Here is a 16,272-nt window from a genome sequence, read left to right as displayed (position 1 = left end):
GTGGCCTGGTAGACCATCTCCTTGGCATTTTCCATATGTATTGGCTTTCACCTGATATACTGGCTTTTCTGTCACAGTCAGAGTAATTGACACAGGGTCTAGTTTTCCTACCTTTGCATGAACATTGTAAGGGGAAGGATATAGGAATGTAAAATTCTGGCCAACTTTACCTCCTATACTTTTTCAGACACAAATTCTAGTGTTAGTGTTTTTTTCCTTCTGTTAATTAAATGGTTTGTAACATGACAAAAGGCAACTAATAAACAAGGAGTAGGAACTCTAGGAAACTGCAGGAAAACATTAATCACTGATAAGCAGCTGTAGTAAAAATTAGCCTCAGTTGGCTATAATGGCTATTTTTACTTTAAATTCACATCTTAGACTATTCCGTGTTAGATGTCATACAAGCAGAAATGTTTTCTGTTTTATTACAGCATTTGACAAGGCAAAATGAAAACATTAAAATAAGATAAATGACATACACTAAAACGTTTTCTACATTAAAATTGATCAGCCTTAGAAAAAAAAAATCTTAAAAGCATATTTTGTTTCAGGTTATTCTCTTATAACTGGAGGTTATATCACATCACATTTCTTTTTCTGTCACTCTTTCCCTGTTTCCAGGCATTGAACTAGCTTCTCTTGGAAAACAGAAATAAAATAACCAAAGTCAGGGAGAACAAATATGCTAGAGTTTCATGTTTCTGCCATCATCCTCTGATGATCCTTCTTCAGAATATCTGATCTAAGAAGTGGCTCACTTGCATTCAGGTGAAAGAGTAACACACTTACTGAGGTAACATTCAAAGATGAGCTACATCTTTATAATTTGCCTTTCTCCAAACCTAACTTCTCTTCAGTGCATAGCATACATGTATTCTCTTCTTCACTGTCTTTTTTGTCAGGATTTTCTGACCAGGTAATGTCAGAAGTCTATGTGACTCTCTCCAGGTGTTCTAAGCAGGAGAGCAGAAATGAAGGACATAAATGTTTGAAAAAGTCCCACACATGGGCTTGTAGTATGGCAGTGGGAAAGTGACCTACTTGTTTCAAGAAAGGTTCTTACATGAGTCAGCAGCTTGAGGGATGGGATACTGCTTAAGACTGGTTAAAAAAAAATGTTACAGGATGTTTCAGCTAGCATGATATGGTTCATCTATGTTTTTTCATAATTTATTTACGATCTCCTCAGATTATAATACAATCATTTTAACACATGAATAACCATGGTTGTTAGACATCTCAAATACCACTCTTCAGAAATGCAGCAGCTAGGAACAATGGTGATCCCAGCTCTTGAATATTTCTACAGCATAACAGTTACAAGATGTTCTTATCAGGATTTATTCTTTCCTGCCTACTCCAACACATGCTACAGTCCTGAAAGAAAGACGGCAAAACAGAAGCCCCCATCTGCCAAATCAGCTCATGCAGAATGCTTGTTAGAGGGTGAAGAACTGGGCAGTTCTGAGCCTGCTGTTCTTTATGCAGTAGAGTGGAAGTTTGTAAGAAAAGAAGCACAAAAGGCAGCTTTAAAGAATTTCTGCTTCCCTCCTTCCCCAAATTGTGCTGTACACAGTTCAGATACAGCCAGGAGCTAGGCCAAAATGTTTGGTGTGGCTATATCATACTCCACCGGACAGCTGGAATCATTTTATGTTGCTATTTTAATTTGAGACAGAAGTTGTGTCTGTTTTCCTTTTCATATTTAATCTGTTAGCTAAGATTTAGCATTCCCTTTTCCAAAAGATCATTTGGAATGCATTATATTTGACACTTCATTTTGCTTGTGTTTCATCTAATTGTACTTTTAACAGCTGAGTTCTGATTTCTTATACATCCTCTATACATTTATATCATAATTGCCAATACGTTTGGTCCCACATTTCTTGAAGACCATGTAAGAAGCTGGAATCTGCTTGTAATGCAAACGTGTGGATTTTAATCAAGGTGGGGCAAAACACTTTGTACCTGTTCTACATGAAAGACCAGGAACTGTAGAACTGATCTCCCCCCAAAAAATAATTTCTAGTATCAGCAAGCATTGGACTGCATTCTCTGAATGGTCTTTGTTAAGAGAAATGCTTGATGATGACACTCAGAGAGCAAGATAAAGAAATGAGATATTTGAAAGACAACTTCCTAGAGGACTATATAAAACAATTAAATCCTAATTTGTACTTCTATGAAAGGAACACAATTGAACAAATTCCTAATGATTAGTCCTTTACTTCTTCCTGTTTGCCAAAGCTTCCTCACTTAAGCTAGGACTGTATTTGAAGCACAAGATTTCCGCTGCACAAAATATTTTTCTAAATGCCCCTTTGTGAAGTGTGAAAAGTAGATGTTCATTAGTTTATCCTTTTCAGTGTTATATTATTGGGTCCTGCAAGACAGTTGTGTGGTGTGTGAGGGGAACAAGAGAGGTTACTTTATCTGGTCGCTTCACTTTGTGTCATTTGAAGGATAGTTTTTTTGAGGCATTGAGCAAACTGATTTTCAGATCTGTTAAGATCAACTGGGGGTTCTCAGCAACTATGAAAACCAGGCTTTGGGCATCTCACTTTTGCTATTATTTTTTTTTTTTCAGAAAGAAGGCATAACTTAAAGTGTAGAAACTATTATTGTTAACTTTGCAGCTATTCTCTGACCTCTCTCCGTAGGGCTTTCACTCCCTCCTTCTAGGCACTCTCTTCATCTCTCCAATATCATCACTTCCTTCCATACATATGTAGGTCAGTTGCCTCCAATTCTTACAGTTAGTCTCCACCTTTCCCCCTTCGCCCTCATTTTCTATCTGATGATCTCCAAGAAGCTGTCTTTTCTCCAGAGTATTCCTATGACTACAGTTGGTGCCTTTCCTTCCTGCTCCCAGCCAATCCTATCTCCTTCCAGTCCACAAGTGACCCCAGCTCTCCCCGTCTACATTCTTGGTAAATAGAACTCAAGTCAAACAGCTGAATAACCAATTTTTTAGTACCATCACTTAAGTATCATTCAGGCTATTAATGCCATTCAATAAAATATCTACACTTGTAAGAACTACAGTAAAGATTTTATGACATATGTGCTATAAATTGAGAAGCTTACCAGTGCAAGCATATTTATCTAAAATCATATGCTGTACAGCTGTGGTTTGCTGGCAACATACTTAGAATGGCTGGAGTATCCCATGGTTAAACTGAATTATATTGTCCTTACTAGCTCTCAGAAGATTTTCCTTTAAAAAAAAAAAAAATCCACATCCTTCTTCAGTGTTGTCATATGTGCTTACAATAATTTTTTAAGTATAAGCAAACTTTCCTGCTAAACAACAACTCTCATACTAAGTGACACAAAGCATTACTGTTTATTAAAAGCTACAAAAGAAACATTATTCCTGCTATATGCAGAGACAAACGTGCAAAGTGAGAAACTCTGGTTATGAGATACCAAAGACTGGAATAAACTCAGTAGGACTACCTGCTGTGTCACTCTTTCTTTTAGATTCTCCACAGACTCAAGTGCCCTCATAGTACAATTGTGGTACAACCAGAAGCTTCCTCCCCAATTAAAGCAGACCTTACAAAAGCAAAGACCAAGATTTGTAAATGTAAACAGTAACTTAAAGGTAGGAACCAAACTAGGCACTCTAAGGAAATCAGGCCCCCTTTGAGAATTCCCACAGGTGGTAAAGCTGAAGCCCCTCCTTTCCCCCAAGCCACTTAGAATAGGATCCTATATTTAGGATAAAAGACAAGCTGTAATTTTGTGCTTTGACTGAATTTCTAAATCCATGTAACCTTTGCAAGTTGACGGATTATGCAGCTCTCTAAATTTGAAGAGTTTCTAATAGACTAGACTATTATTAACAAGTTATTTGCTTGTTTCTGAAGATGTAAGCTACACAGCTACATCAGTCAATGACTTTTTTTTTTTTTTTTAAACAAAAAGCACTCTTACATAAAAACAAACAAACATAACCCAAGCAAAACAAAACAAAACACCACCAAAGTTCTCGCTCCCTGCCACATTTCTTCAACAGCCTTCAAGGAGCTGTTGCATTTCACAGAGTTCTTTTTATCCTTATTTTTGGCCCAGTCCAACTTTTCCTCCTAAGTCTTGTAGTCTTAGTCTCATAAGAATATGCAAAGATACATGCATCTACCTTTGGCTGCTTTACACAAATTTGTACCATTTACAAGTGGATCACACTTAAGCATCATTTAGCTGATGAGAGTTAGGAAAAGTTGTCTTAGTTCTGCTATCCCAATCTATTTTAGAAATAATACTATGATAATAAATGTTTTACAGTGAAATAAAATTCAGTCAGACTGGTGTTTCAGTAAATTGGATAGAAAAATTAAACTGATGTGCTCATTAAATTTAAGAACACAACCACCTCAAACTGCCATTCAAGTCACAGAGACTAGTCACAGAAATGAGAGTACACAGGTTTGGCTAACAGTACAAAGAGAAGACAAGGAAAGAATAAATTCAACTGCAGAGAGTACAAGGTCAGCATCAGGCTTTTTTTCCTTTTTAATGCAGGTATCTTCTTTATTTGGATGAGAATCAAGAAAATAACTTCTCACCAGACACAAACTGTAGTACAATTGTTGGCAAAGACAGTCCTCATACAAAGCCTGCATTACTGCAACCTACTGCTCATAAGGAAAACAAACAACTGAAACCTCTTCGTCAGCATCTTAAAGTAGTATATAGAAAGGACAGCGCTGCAGAATAGTAAGTAAAGTGTTGAAGACTTGTTGTTAAGACATGCAAGGAAGAGTTGACTGACTGGATGTACAGACCCAGTTCTTCAAAAACGTGAAATAAGATATGCTAGCTTAAGCATGCAGTTGCAAATATGTTTTGTTTAACATATACACTGGCATAAAAGTAAAAATTTTAAGATAGCAAAATAGCTTGCTCTTAAGAAAAATCACTTAAGATAGCTGTGTACATCACAGAAGATGCTTGAAGGCCTCTAAAGTAGAAAAGATACTAGAACAATTAGTTTTGGTAATTTGTTATATTCTGGAATAATTAACAATTTAGTAGTACCACCCTCCAGGTCAAAAAAATAAGTGTCTTCTTTTCTCCTTTAACAATAATTTTTAAGCAGGACAGTAGTGCATTTACAGAATATCATTTTATAGGCATATCAACTGTAATTGTTTAACAGGCATAGCAGAGGCATACTCAGTTCAGCTCAGGCCAAAAAAATTCCTAAAAGTCTAGGAAACTGTTTCTTCTGAGATGAAAAGCAACCCACTTGCAAAAGTGTATTTGTTCTGGAGTTAATTAAAACCCAAAAGAAAACATTCAGTCTTCAGATTTTTACCAGGTGTCCTTTTCCACAAATATCCTTACATCCATAGTCTCAGTATCTAGCTTTCTGAGGCTTCAGGAAACCGTTGCTACCCTTTATAGATTTGTAACATTTTATCATCTCATATAACACAAGGGGTCCTCTGTTCATTATCTGCTACCGAGCTGCCAGATTTTAACTTAAGTGAACTTTCTGCCATGCAAACAAATGTTCTCACCACTTTTCATTGCCTCTTCCTTGCTGCTTTCTCATTAGGAGAGCACTCACACTCCCAGATACACTCCTCTGGAGTTTTCTGATATGACTACAGCTTCCCCCTATAGGTCCAAGTGAGCTTACTTTCCATCTTCTGCTTCTACTTCTTTCATGAGTACAAAGGTCACTCCAGGAATGGAAGATCAGAAAAACTGACAGCTGGCTGCTTATTCCTCTCAGACAGAAAACTGAAGGAGAAATAAAAGCTAAAATAGTAGATTCTATTTACATCTACTATTTTTGATATATTTGTGACTAGGATCAAAAGAACCACGTGAAAGAGTTTTTCTGACTTCAGAAAAGTCATATTAGAGGTCAAACTGGTCACAAGTTTTATATCTACATGATTTAATCTCTGACAAGATAGTCCTGAGTCTTAAGGAAGAATATCATACTGGAAAAAATTTGGCCTACATAGGGATGACACAAGACTGATTTGATACTAAAGCCAAAACTCAGCAAATTAAAGTCTGAAAAAGAATTTTCCATATCACTAAAAAAGCTACCTCTATTGTGGAAAAATATATGATGAAGTGAACCATCAATAGTGAACCAAAATCGCAAAAGAATAGCATTTTTATACCATTTGTTCTAATGTGAAATCTCCAGATGCTACCACCAGGAAAAGTATACTTTGTTAGTAACTAGTAAAAGACAATAACTCATATTCCCAGACACATCCAAAACTACCTGTAGCCAATTCTGACTCAAGTGGTTGTTTTAGTGCCTGTCTGAAAGATCCACAAGCAAACCTCCTTTCTAGGAGCACTATGTATGTCTCCCTTCAACCAGGTGAGCAGAAAATCAGTATGAAATTTTCAGTGAAATCCACAGGTAGAAATCTATCTGTGGAAGAAATTTCCAGATCTCTATCGTTTATTTAAAATTCTCCATCTGCAAAGTAATTCACACACTGTCCATTATTTTGTGACCTAAACTTGCCATGATATAACAGTATGCCTGAAACTAATGCTATTTGAAATACAGCTGTACTCACTGAACATACAATCAGACAAATTAATGCAATAAAAAAAAAAAGAGTAACATAATGTACACACATGTACATTATATATTTTCCTGATAAAACAACTTGTGAACTGTTTCATTCACATTATGAGCAAGCAATTTCTATTTTCCATTTGAAATTATGTGGAAGTCAAAAGATATTAATGCTTTCTAAATGACAATTTTAAATTGTCATGCCTTCACAAGAGGCATGCCTATTTGTATGTGTGTGTGTCTTTTCGCTGTCTCTCAAAGCCACCCCTCAGAACATCAGTGGAGCTGTAGCAATGCAAACTGATATCAGTTATCATTCAATCCTGAAATAATGAATTCCAGCACCCTACATTGGCTCACAGTTTGGAGCTCCTTTTTTATTTTTATTTTTGAAAGCAACTAGAAATAAGAGAAGTAATATGTGACAGCATACACCCAGCTTGTATAAAGATGAAACCAACACTATACAAAAGCCACCAAGAAAACCAGCAGATGGCAATAGTGTCCCCATTTGCTTTTATTCTGCTTCAAAACTATTTCATAAAGAGATGATTTATTCCTTCCCCATTTGGATGATAAGATTCCCATCCTATTTTAACTTAGATTCACACAAGTGTATTGGAGTTAATAGTTGCAGTTTTTATAATGAAAAATTAAAATATCCCTTAACATATATTCCTTAAAACAGATTGAAATTCAATTAATATTTGTGGTTAGCTAAATACTTTTCCCTATATAAGTTTTGAAAAATTAATGAAATAGGGAAAGAAGACTGAGAGGCTAAAATTGAGAAGTTGTCTTGAAAATTAAAATAAGAAAATCAATGCTATCTGACTCTTCTTCTCTGGCTTTCATTGCAACCATTTGATAAATAACTCCAAAATACAATCTGATGAAAGGAAAAATGCCCATCAGTAAATAATAATAATAAAATCACTATAAATCACCAAAAAATCACTACCCATCCAGGTTTTCTCTCTCTCATTTCTGGAAGAACATTTATGCAAGTGAGACTTATAATAATGGTTGGAACAAACTGCCTCATGGACAGGTGCTGGGCAAGGAACCACTGAACTGGAGTGCTGCCAATACACCTCACATTTGGCTGGATCTTTCCACAGCAGAAAGATCAGCCAGAATGTTTGAATTTCACTCATCAGCCACTTCCCTTTTTTCACCCTTTAATCTTTCCCCTGCCAGTGTTTCACTCTGAATGCAATGGGGCTTTGTGCAGAGGTTATCCAGAACACAATCTAATTCTTAACTGTACTCATTCAAACATTGGATGAAACAAAAACAGTGTCGATGTTAAATCCCTAACTAGTGGTAGCAGTAGGTATAAAAATCTTCCAGTGTTGGAGACTCTGGCTGCCTCATACAAAGTCTTTCTTTCAAAGCATGGGATTTTTTTCTGATTCACATGTGGCTCACTTTTTTCCCACTCTAAAAGATTCTCATTGCATTTTGAGCTCCTTCTGCAGCCTTCTCCTAGCACCTCTGAATATAACTTCATGCCAACTCCTTTACTGGAAAACTTAGGTGTGTGTGTATATACATATAGATATATATAATTTGGGGGGGGGGGGAGGGGGTATGGGGGTAGGGGATTGGTTGGTTTGTTTGATGTTTGTTGTTGTTTTTTGTTATACAACTCCCCCCAGAAATACTTAGAAAGCTTTTCAGACTACTTTATGGAGAAGAACTTAGTTATCCAACCTTACATTTTAGCCGTAATCTTTCAAAACAGCAGTTTCTGCCTATTTCTTGCTTTTTGGTAAGGTATTCCTGTTAACATCAGTTTCCAAATCTTCCCCCAGAACCATAACTATGGGGAAAATTGTAACATAGTTGAAATCCACAGCTCTCATTTCTCAAGGAAGAGCTCTTCTTGAAAATGGGTTTTGGTCCTTGAACTTCTAGCTTTTAGCCACAATACCAAATTAACTGTGTGATTTTTTATGAAGTTCATTATGGAAGGCCTGTTGTCCAGAGGCACACTCAGTTATACCATCCATAGGCAGCACTTTCTTTATACCTTTTGCTCATTCTGCCCCTCTTATCAACTGATTTGTCTGAACTTGGTTACTTCAAAGTCTTGAGTTATAGCATTGCAACTAAGCCACTAGACTTCATCAGTTGGACTCTGATTATAATTTTTCAACCAAAGTGCATGCCAATAGCTGGACCACAAGAAGATGATGTTGGAAGACTACAGGAAGTCAGCTCTCCCCTTCAATATATAAGAACTTCACTACTGTTGCTGGTTATCTGGGAGAAGAGGCTGACCCTCAGCTCCCCACACTTTCCTTTCAGGTATTTGTAGAGAGCAATAAGATCTTGCCTGAGCACCCTCTTCTACAGAATAAACAACCCAAGTTCCCTTAGCCACTCCTCACAGGACTTGTGTTCCAGGCCCTTCACCAGCTTTGCAGCTCTTCTCTAGGCACATTCCAGGGTATCAGTGTCCTTCTTGTATAGAGAGGCCCAAACTGAATGCAGTACTTGTAATGCTGAATCCAAAGACTAGAAATACATAGTTTTCACCACAGAATAGCAATAACACATTTTCTGTGTTCAAACAACTTATGCAAAAGGAATAAAACTTCTAGAAATTCTAAAATCACAGAAATATACTTTTTTTTATATATGGAAAAATGAGATAAGTAAATTTTAAAAAAATACTCTTAGATGTAAAGAAATTAAACTCATTCCATAAATATTTTTGAACAGTAGTGGCTCTTGTTGAGGAAATAGTGAAGTAAAGAGGAGATACTGTGCAATCCAGGGTCATATACAGAGAGAGAGTTACCACTGTTGACTCTTTAAAGTAAGAAGAAACATTGAAAGTAGAAAGTTTCACTACAGTTCTAATAAATAAAAATAAAGAAGGTAAGTCTATGGGAATCAAAATATCATGCAAAGACTTGATGGGATAAACTTGCTGTTGGGAAGCCTTGGTTTCTACAGCTTAGATAACAGACTTCTATGTATATATTGGTGTACTAAAATTAAGACATAACACTGAAATATAATGCTGCTAACACATTGTAGTATTACTGATCAGTAAAAAATAAAAACTGTCAATGCCTAATGCTAAATTTCTTTGGAATATTCTTTATTTATATCTGAAAGGCACAAAACACAACAATAACAGCATTTCAAAATATTGTCATAAAGCTGTTCGACTGTTTATTCCAATACAGCACATTTAAAATAACATTGATTTGTAAAATTTTCAGGCCTTTGAGTAATTAGGGTAGGCCCAAGTCCCTTGCTAATTCCCTGTCCCAGTGTATTTCTTTATTAAATTCTCAGGATTAGGAGCAATCTACTCAGGTAATTTGAGATAGATTTATTTTTTCCCCTACGAGTATAAGTTCATAACACATTCCATGGCAGAACTCTTCTTTGTAAGTAGTGAGTGAGAGCATTTATTGCTGCAGCATCCCACACAAGTTTAGAGTGGACACCATAATCACTCTACAGTTGAAAATAGATGAACAGTTTAACATAACCTTACACAGTACATTGACACAGTAAATTGACATGTAAATATAAGAACAGTGAAAAACAAAGTTATATTTCCCAGTATAAATCCATCTCTAAGTAGAAATTCTCTCTGTGTGTGAAAGATGGTGTGTATTATAGAATTGTATAGACCACAGGTCTTACATATCAGCAAATAAAGCTTCTATATTCTGAATAAGCAAAAAGTAGAGGCGTGTGTGTGTATAAAAAACCCTTGGTTATTTCTTTAGCTTTGTTTACTTTTCATATCATTACTATATTATATGGATGACAGATTATAATAACCTCTTCTGAGTTACAAACTCAGAAGAGGTTATTATAATAACATCAAAGTAATCTCAGGAAAGGAAGCATGATTATTTCTTCTTTAAAGCTGAAGCAATGGGAAATAGACAAGGAAGAGGTAAATTGCAAAAAGGTCCCTCCCCAGTCTGTAAAGGTCTAGGAACAGAAATAGCCAGGAGTCCTGAGCTCTAGTGCAGATTATACCTGAGGGGTATGGTCAGATTTTACTTTCAGGTCTCCAAGCAATATATATAATTGGAAAAAGAAGAACAAAAACAAAAAAAAAAGACTTTTGAAATCTTAAAAAATGTCCCTTAACAATATTTAAATATCAAAAATCAACATATCAAGAATCATAAACTAACTATTTTTGTGTTTGGCTAATTCTTAAAGATTCAAAAAGTACTTATAAGGAGTACCTATAAGACGCATTTTGAGGAGGATACCAAAGAGTGATGAGAAACACTGATGACTGGGCAGAGAACAACTGCAGAAGAGAGGGGACATGAGGACATATGTCAATATTGGAAGTGTCATAATGAAAGAGGTTGGATTATATGGTGTTGAGAATATTACAGGGAAGCTTGGGTAGGTCCACGAATACCAACGGGAAGATGACTTGTGAAAAAAAATCAAAAAAAAAAAAAAAAAAAAAAAAAAACTAGATTCCATTAGTTCCATTGATTATAGAGAAGTGTTACTTTCCCAAATTATCTTCAGACAAATGTGAAGCACACAGGTGAGCAAGCTTACAGTGAAGGTTTTACATGTTATAATTACAAAGTGAAGAAAAAAAAAAAGTCTTACCTGTGGAGATGAAGGACTGAAACCCACATTGACGACACATTCTCTGTGTCCCCCCAGTTTATGTAAAAAGGTACTTGAATGCATCTCATATATATAAGCCTTAAAAACAAAACAAAAAAAAAGTAATATTTTCACTTTAAAAAGCTATGAAACATTCTCAAAGCATTAAATGATATTCCAAGAGGAGAAAATATTCAATCTGCAGAGAAGTTAGAAATGCTTTCAAAATAGTTAAACAGGTATAAACCACATCAACATTTAGAAGGGATTTCTATAGCTCAAGATAATTTAACAAATGGTTAATTAAATTAACCCAAACAGTATGTGTGTGTGTGTGTGTGTATATATACATATATACATATATATATATATATATATATATATTTAGAAGGAGTAATGTAATCTTTTCCCCTTGAACAATTAAATATTGAGTATATCCCAAAATGTATTTTAAGGGTGTTCTTCATAATTTAAACCCTTTTTAGATAGAAATATGTAGAAATCTAAAACCTTCATTTCTAAATTTGGAAACTCTCAGGTCTGTGGCTACATGAAATAGAATTCTTCAGTTTCTACACAAGGCTGATGTTTCAAATTGAACAGCATAGAATTCAATAACAAATCAATCACTATTATGAGCAACACAGGTATCAGTGAGGAAAAAAAAATGTTGCTACCTGTCTTCTCTTCTCAAAGGAAAGAGTAAAAAGTGCTTTCCAAGGAGTAAATTCAATTTAGTATCAAAACAATTATGCTCTTATTGGTACAACCTCAAAAAATGGAATCATACCAATGCAGAATTGTATTAAGAAAAAAATCCAAAATCCAATGAAAGTCATAGACATGTCGATACTATGAAAACAGCTGAATTGTGCATTTAAATTAGTGTTATCTTTCATTAAAAAAAAAAAAAAAAAAAAAAAAGTTTTGAAACAGAAATGGTTGTATAGGTCCCCCACTAAGCTGTAGTGAAAGTCACATGTTTGCACGAAGTCACATGCTTTATACTATATTTTTCTGGTATAAAACAACAGAAAGTTGGTAATCCAAACTTCACAGTTGCAATAAAAAGCTAAAATGTTCCTTTGCACATATTTAATATCTGCTGCATTTATTAAATATCCAGCCTATGAACATGGAATTTGGAGGACAGCTTAATATAACCTAAAGCAAACTGTGCACACATACTGTTACAACAACCTATTACTCCCTTGCCCTTCTATTGCTCCCTTACCCACACCTGCTTTTAAAATTTTTTGTTGCTATCCCAAGAGGAATGCAATCATTCAGACCCAGGGCAACTCAGTTGCAAACTACTACAAGATACATGTCCTCAAATCTTGTGGACTCAACTGACAAATCTTCCAATTCATGAAAAGAATCATGGACATAGGCCGCTCCTGAGAATCACTTAATGCTTCACTCAGAAAACAAATCTCATCAGCTGACTCAAACGATTCTCTAGTCCAAGCCAGTACCAAAGAAACATTGCATAGTACTCAGTGTCAACTATTCCATTCATGACTATATTCACTGAGAGGCAATCCAAGAGTCCAACTGTAAATCTACTTAATTGTATCCTGTTTATATACCTCACAAATTCTGAATTCAGTCCAGGATATGGACTTAAAACCACCTACTGGCTTCAGTCAAGCACCTAAAAATGGATAGAAAAATAAGTATCCATTTTTAACCTCTGGATCTTTTGTAACATTCTATATGAATATTGCCATATTAACTGGAGAAAGCATCAGAAAACCCAGTAATGTGTAAAAATCATTGTGTCCTTCCCTAAAGGATACAAAAAAAAAAAAAGTCACGAAGTTTGTTAATTGGAAACTCTGTCTCAAACAGTAAGACCCTCCTGCCTACCTTTTATGCATGTCAGGAAACTGGTCAGAATAAGTATTTGACTGATAGTAATATACAAGCAGCAATTTTTGTTTTAAAATGTATGGCCATACCACAGCTACTATGACCTATACCACCTGGAATGTGATCAGTTCACAAGGGAACAGATAGACAAAGGGAACTCAAATACAATAAGAGATTAAAGTGCTGTAATAACACGCACCCCAACCCCTCCCCACTCCCCCCAAAAAAAGAAAAAGGATATACAATAGACATGATGAAGAGTACAACACAATATATCAGTAGTAAATTCAGTCTGTAAACAGAACTACTCAAGTTCTTGCTGTTGTGAAGTTTTCCATTCAGAAACACAACTTATGTTTATAAATACCTCCAGTTTATCACAAGATTCCTCTTTATTGACTTAAAAATGCTAAGCCATAGGTTTGGTTATTTACTTCACACTACAAGCAGATTACAATATTGCCAAGTAATTTGACTTAAAAAGAGAAGGTTTCAGAAATGCTTTTAACATCACAGTAGCCTCCAAAATTTCCCTTGCTTTATAGGCTGCAAGATCACATCCATCCATTCTCCTCCTTCCATACTGACTCTCCATTTTTCTCTCTGATTATACTATACTAAGACTCAAATTATATTAACATTTATTAGATGTGACATCTCTGTGTGCTGCTGTGTTTGTTACCTCAGTAAATGTAATGTTGTGCTCCCTACTTCATACCAAGCTGTGTCACATTGTGTGCTACCTGGCTGTATGGTACAGACTTCTCACAGGACTTTCTTACTTCCAAAAAACAGAGAAAGTGCTAGCAAGGACTTTTTCTACTCCAGCAAAGATGAAGTGTATAGATTGCAGTCAGGTTGTACTTTACCACCACAGTGTCAGTGCTATCATGTCTACATAATTAATGGGAAATATTTAGAAAATGAGCGAGAGATGAGATGCTACTGGGGTAAGAAGTCCAAAATCCAGGAATAATCCAGAAAGGAAAGGACTATGCTGAAGGAGAAAAGATCAAGCGATACTTCCATTTCCTGAACAGGATGCTCCTCTGCATGTAAATGTCTGATGAAAGAGGGTATTTGTGAGAAAAAGAAGAGATCGTCCTTACCAAATGCCTCTCCAAAATCCTGTGGACCTCTTGTCAAAATGGTTCAATAGTATCACAATACCCAGTAATGCTATGACACTTTTGGGGTGTTTGTGTCATTATAGATTCAAATTCTATTCCCCATCACTATTGTACATATGTCTGTGCCCTTTGGAACTGTGGGGACAGCAAAAACAAGACACATGTCATGTTGCTTAATACACTACAGAACTCTTAGATATAAGATTTTAAAAAGAATAGAAATGAATGAGGAAAATACTGTAGAGAATAAAATCAACTTTAAAATACAGGTGTTTGGCATCAGTGTAATTCCTCTGGACTCTGTTCACCTAATGCATGGGGAGCTAGTAAAATAGATTTATGAAATTTTTAATGTTCATATTGTGAGTGATTACTTCCCTTCACAAGCTAATTACTCTTCGATTGAAATATGTTGGAACAGCTGCACCAGTTCTTCTGCTAACAGTAAGACCAGTCTTTGACAGAGAACATGCATCAGACTGGACTATACTTCCTACTACTCCCCATCATCTCTGTTCCTTCTGACCCCGAATTGCCTTACTGCCACCTTTCTTTTCTCCTTTAAGCTACTCTCCTCCCTCTTTTTCATGGAAGTAGGCACAAGAAAAAAGTGAAGGGAATAGCAGCAAGAGTCAGGAGTACAAATCCTCTGAATCACAGGCATAATGTTTTCCAACAGGTTCTGAGCCAAAAAGAAACATGGCTTCATGTTTTAAATGAAAAGAATGTATCACAGAGAGATGGTTAGTGAAGCTGAAATTTTTCCATCATAATTCAGTGGCTTACAAAACTTTGCCAAACTTATGCAATAAAAATAAATTTTCCATTCCAGGTTCTGAGTTTTATTTGAATTTGGGGAGAAGAACATTCATTTTTAGCTAAGTCTCTATGTCCTAATTCCTCTTTTTAAATAGATGTTATAACTTTTCATTGTCTTTTTGAAGATAAATCCCATGTTTGTGAAACATAGGTATTCTAGTAATTTATGCTCTTCCACACTGTTCCTAAATCAACACTTCAGCTCTTACCTGATTTTAACTAATCGCACTTCTCAACCTACAAAGCAATCAATCTCTTGCCGCCCACCTTTCAAGAAATGCTTCTTAGTGATGAACTAGAGGTTAGGCTGGATGCAGCACTTTTCTGAATCAGTCACATTGTGTACCAAGACATACTGAGTCAGAGAAAACTAAAGACAAGCAGATACAGATGGAACATAAATGTAGCTAAGCACTGAAACATTCATTGTGATGAGAATGACTTCAACTCGGATCTTTTCTAGAGACTGCTTTCATACTGACAATCTACTACACAAAACACACACAACAGGGCTGTGAAAACAATTTTCCCACTGTATTTCAGAAAATTCTCTCCCAACAGAACTACTGTTAAACTTCTTTCTGATACTGTCTTTTTGATACATTTCTTGCCCTATAAATCTTTTTAGATGCAGTAATTCAGTAGAAAAAGTGGCAGAGTCTGTTTACATCCCAGAATAGTTTATTACATTGTGGCAGCTATCATCATCTCTTCCAATAGCTGTGCTTTTAAGGAAATGAACAATTAAAATCAGAGTAATTTTGATATGTATCACAACTGAATGTCATTGAAAGGAAAATGTCACCACAAAGAGTGTATAAAAACAGCTTCTGTTTAATTAACACTAGTCACAGATATTTAAACTAGCCAGTGATAGCCTAAATCCTGAGAATCAAAGTGAACTTGTTGCAAGATTGAAAATGAATTTTTCAGTAAATTTATCATCTTCAATAGTTAAAAATATATATATTGTATTTTAATTGAAATGATATCCAGGTATTCATAAGTGGAATAACTCCAATATAAATATTCTCCTACTATAATCCACCATAACTTTAGTTTTTACTACATTTCCGAAGTCATTCAAATTGTTTTTCTATTCTATAATTACTAGATGTTTTTATTATTTTCTTCTCTATAGAGAAAAAAAGAACAGTAAGTGATGTATAAATGATAACATTACACTAGCAAAAAAAAAAATGTTGAAAATATGAGTTCAACGATAGAGGAAGAACAAATTTTTCAGCAAACCAAATAGAA

The 16,272-nt window shown here is 35.3% G+C and overlaps 1 protein-coding gene across 1 annotated transcript in view; it reads right to left on the bottom strand.

Annotated features, from left to right (window-relative positions):
- The window catches only part of WDR27 (WD repeat domain 27), a 119,321-nt gene that overhangs the window by 39,848 nt on the left and 63,201 nt on the right, over positions 1-16,272 (bottom strand). The window contains exon 23 of the mRNA XM_084513690.1: positions 11,189-11,287. Coding sequence (XP_084369816.1) covers positions 11,189-11,287 — 99 coding nt within the window. The remainder of the gene's footprint in view (positions 1-11,188; positions 11,288-16,272) is intronic.

Source organism: Aythya ferina (assembly GCF_964211825.1).
Source record: "Aythya ferina genome assembly, chromosome: 3".
Lineage (NCBI taxonomy): Eukaryota > Metazoa > Chordata > Aves > Anseriformes > Anatidae > Aythya > Aythya ferina.
This window is presented reverse-complemented; position numbering and strand designations above follow the sequence as displayed.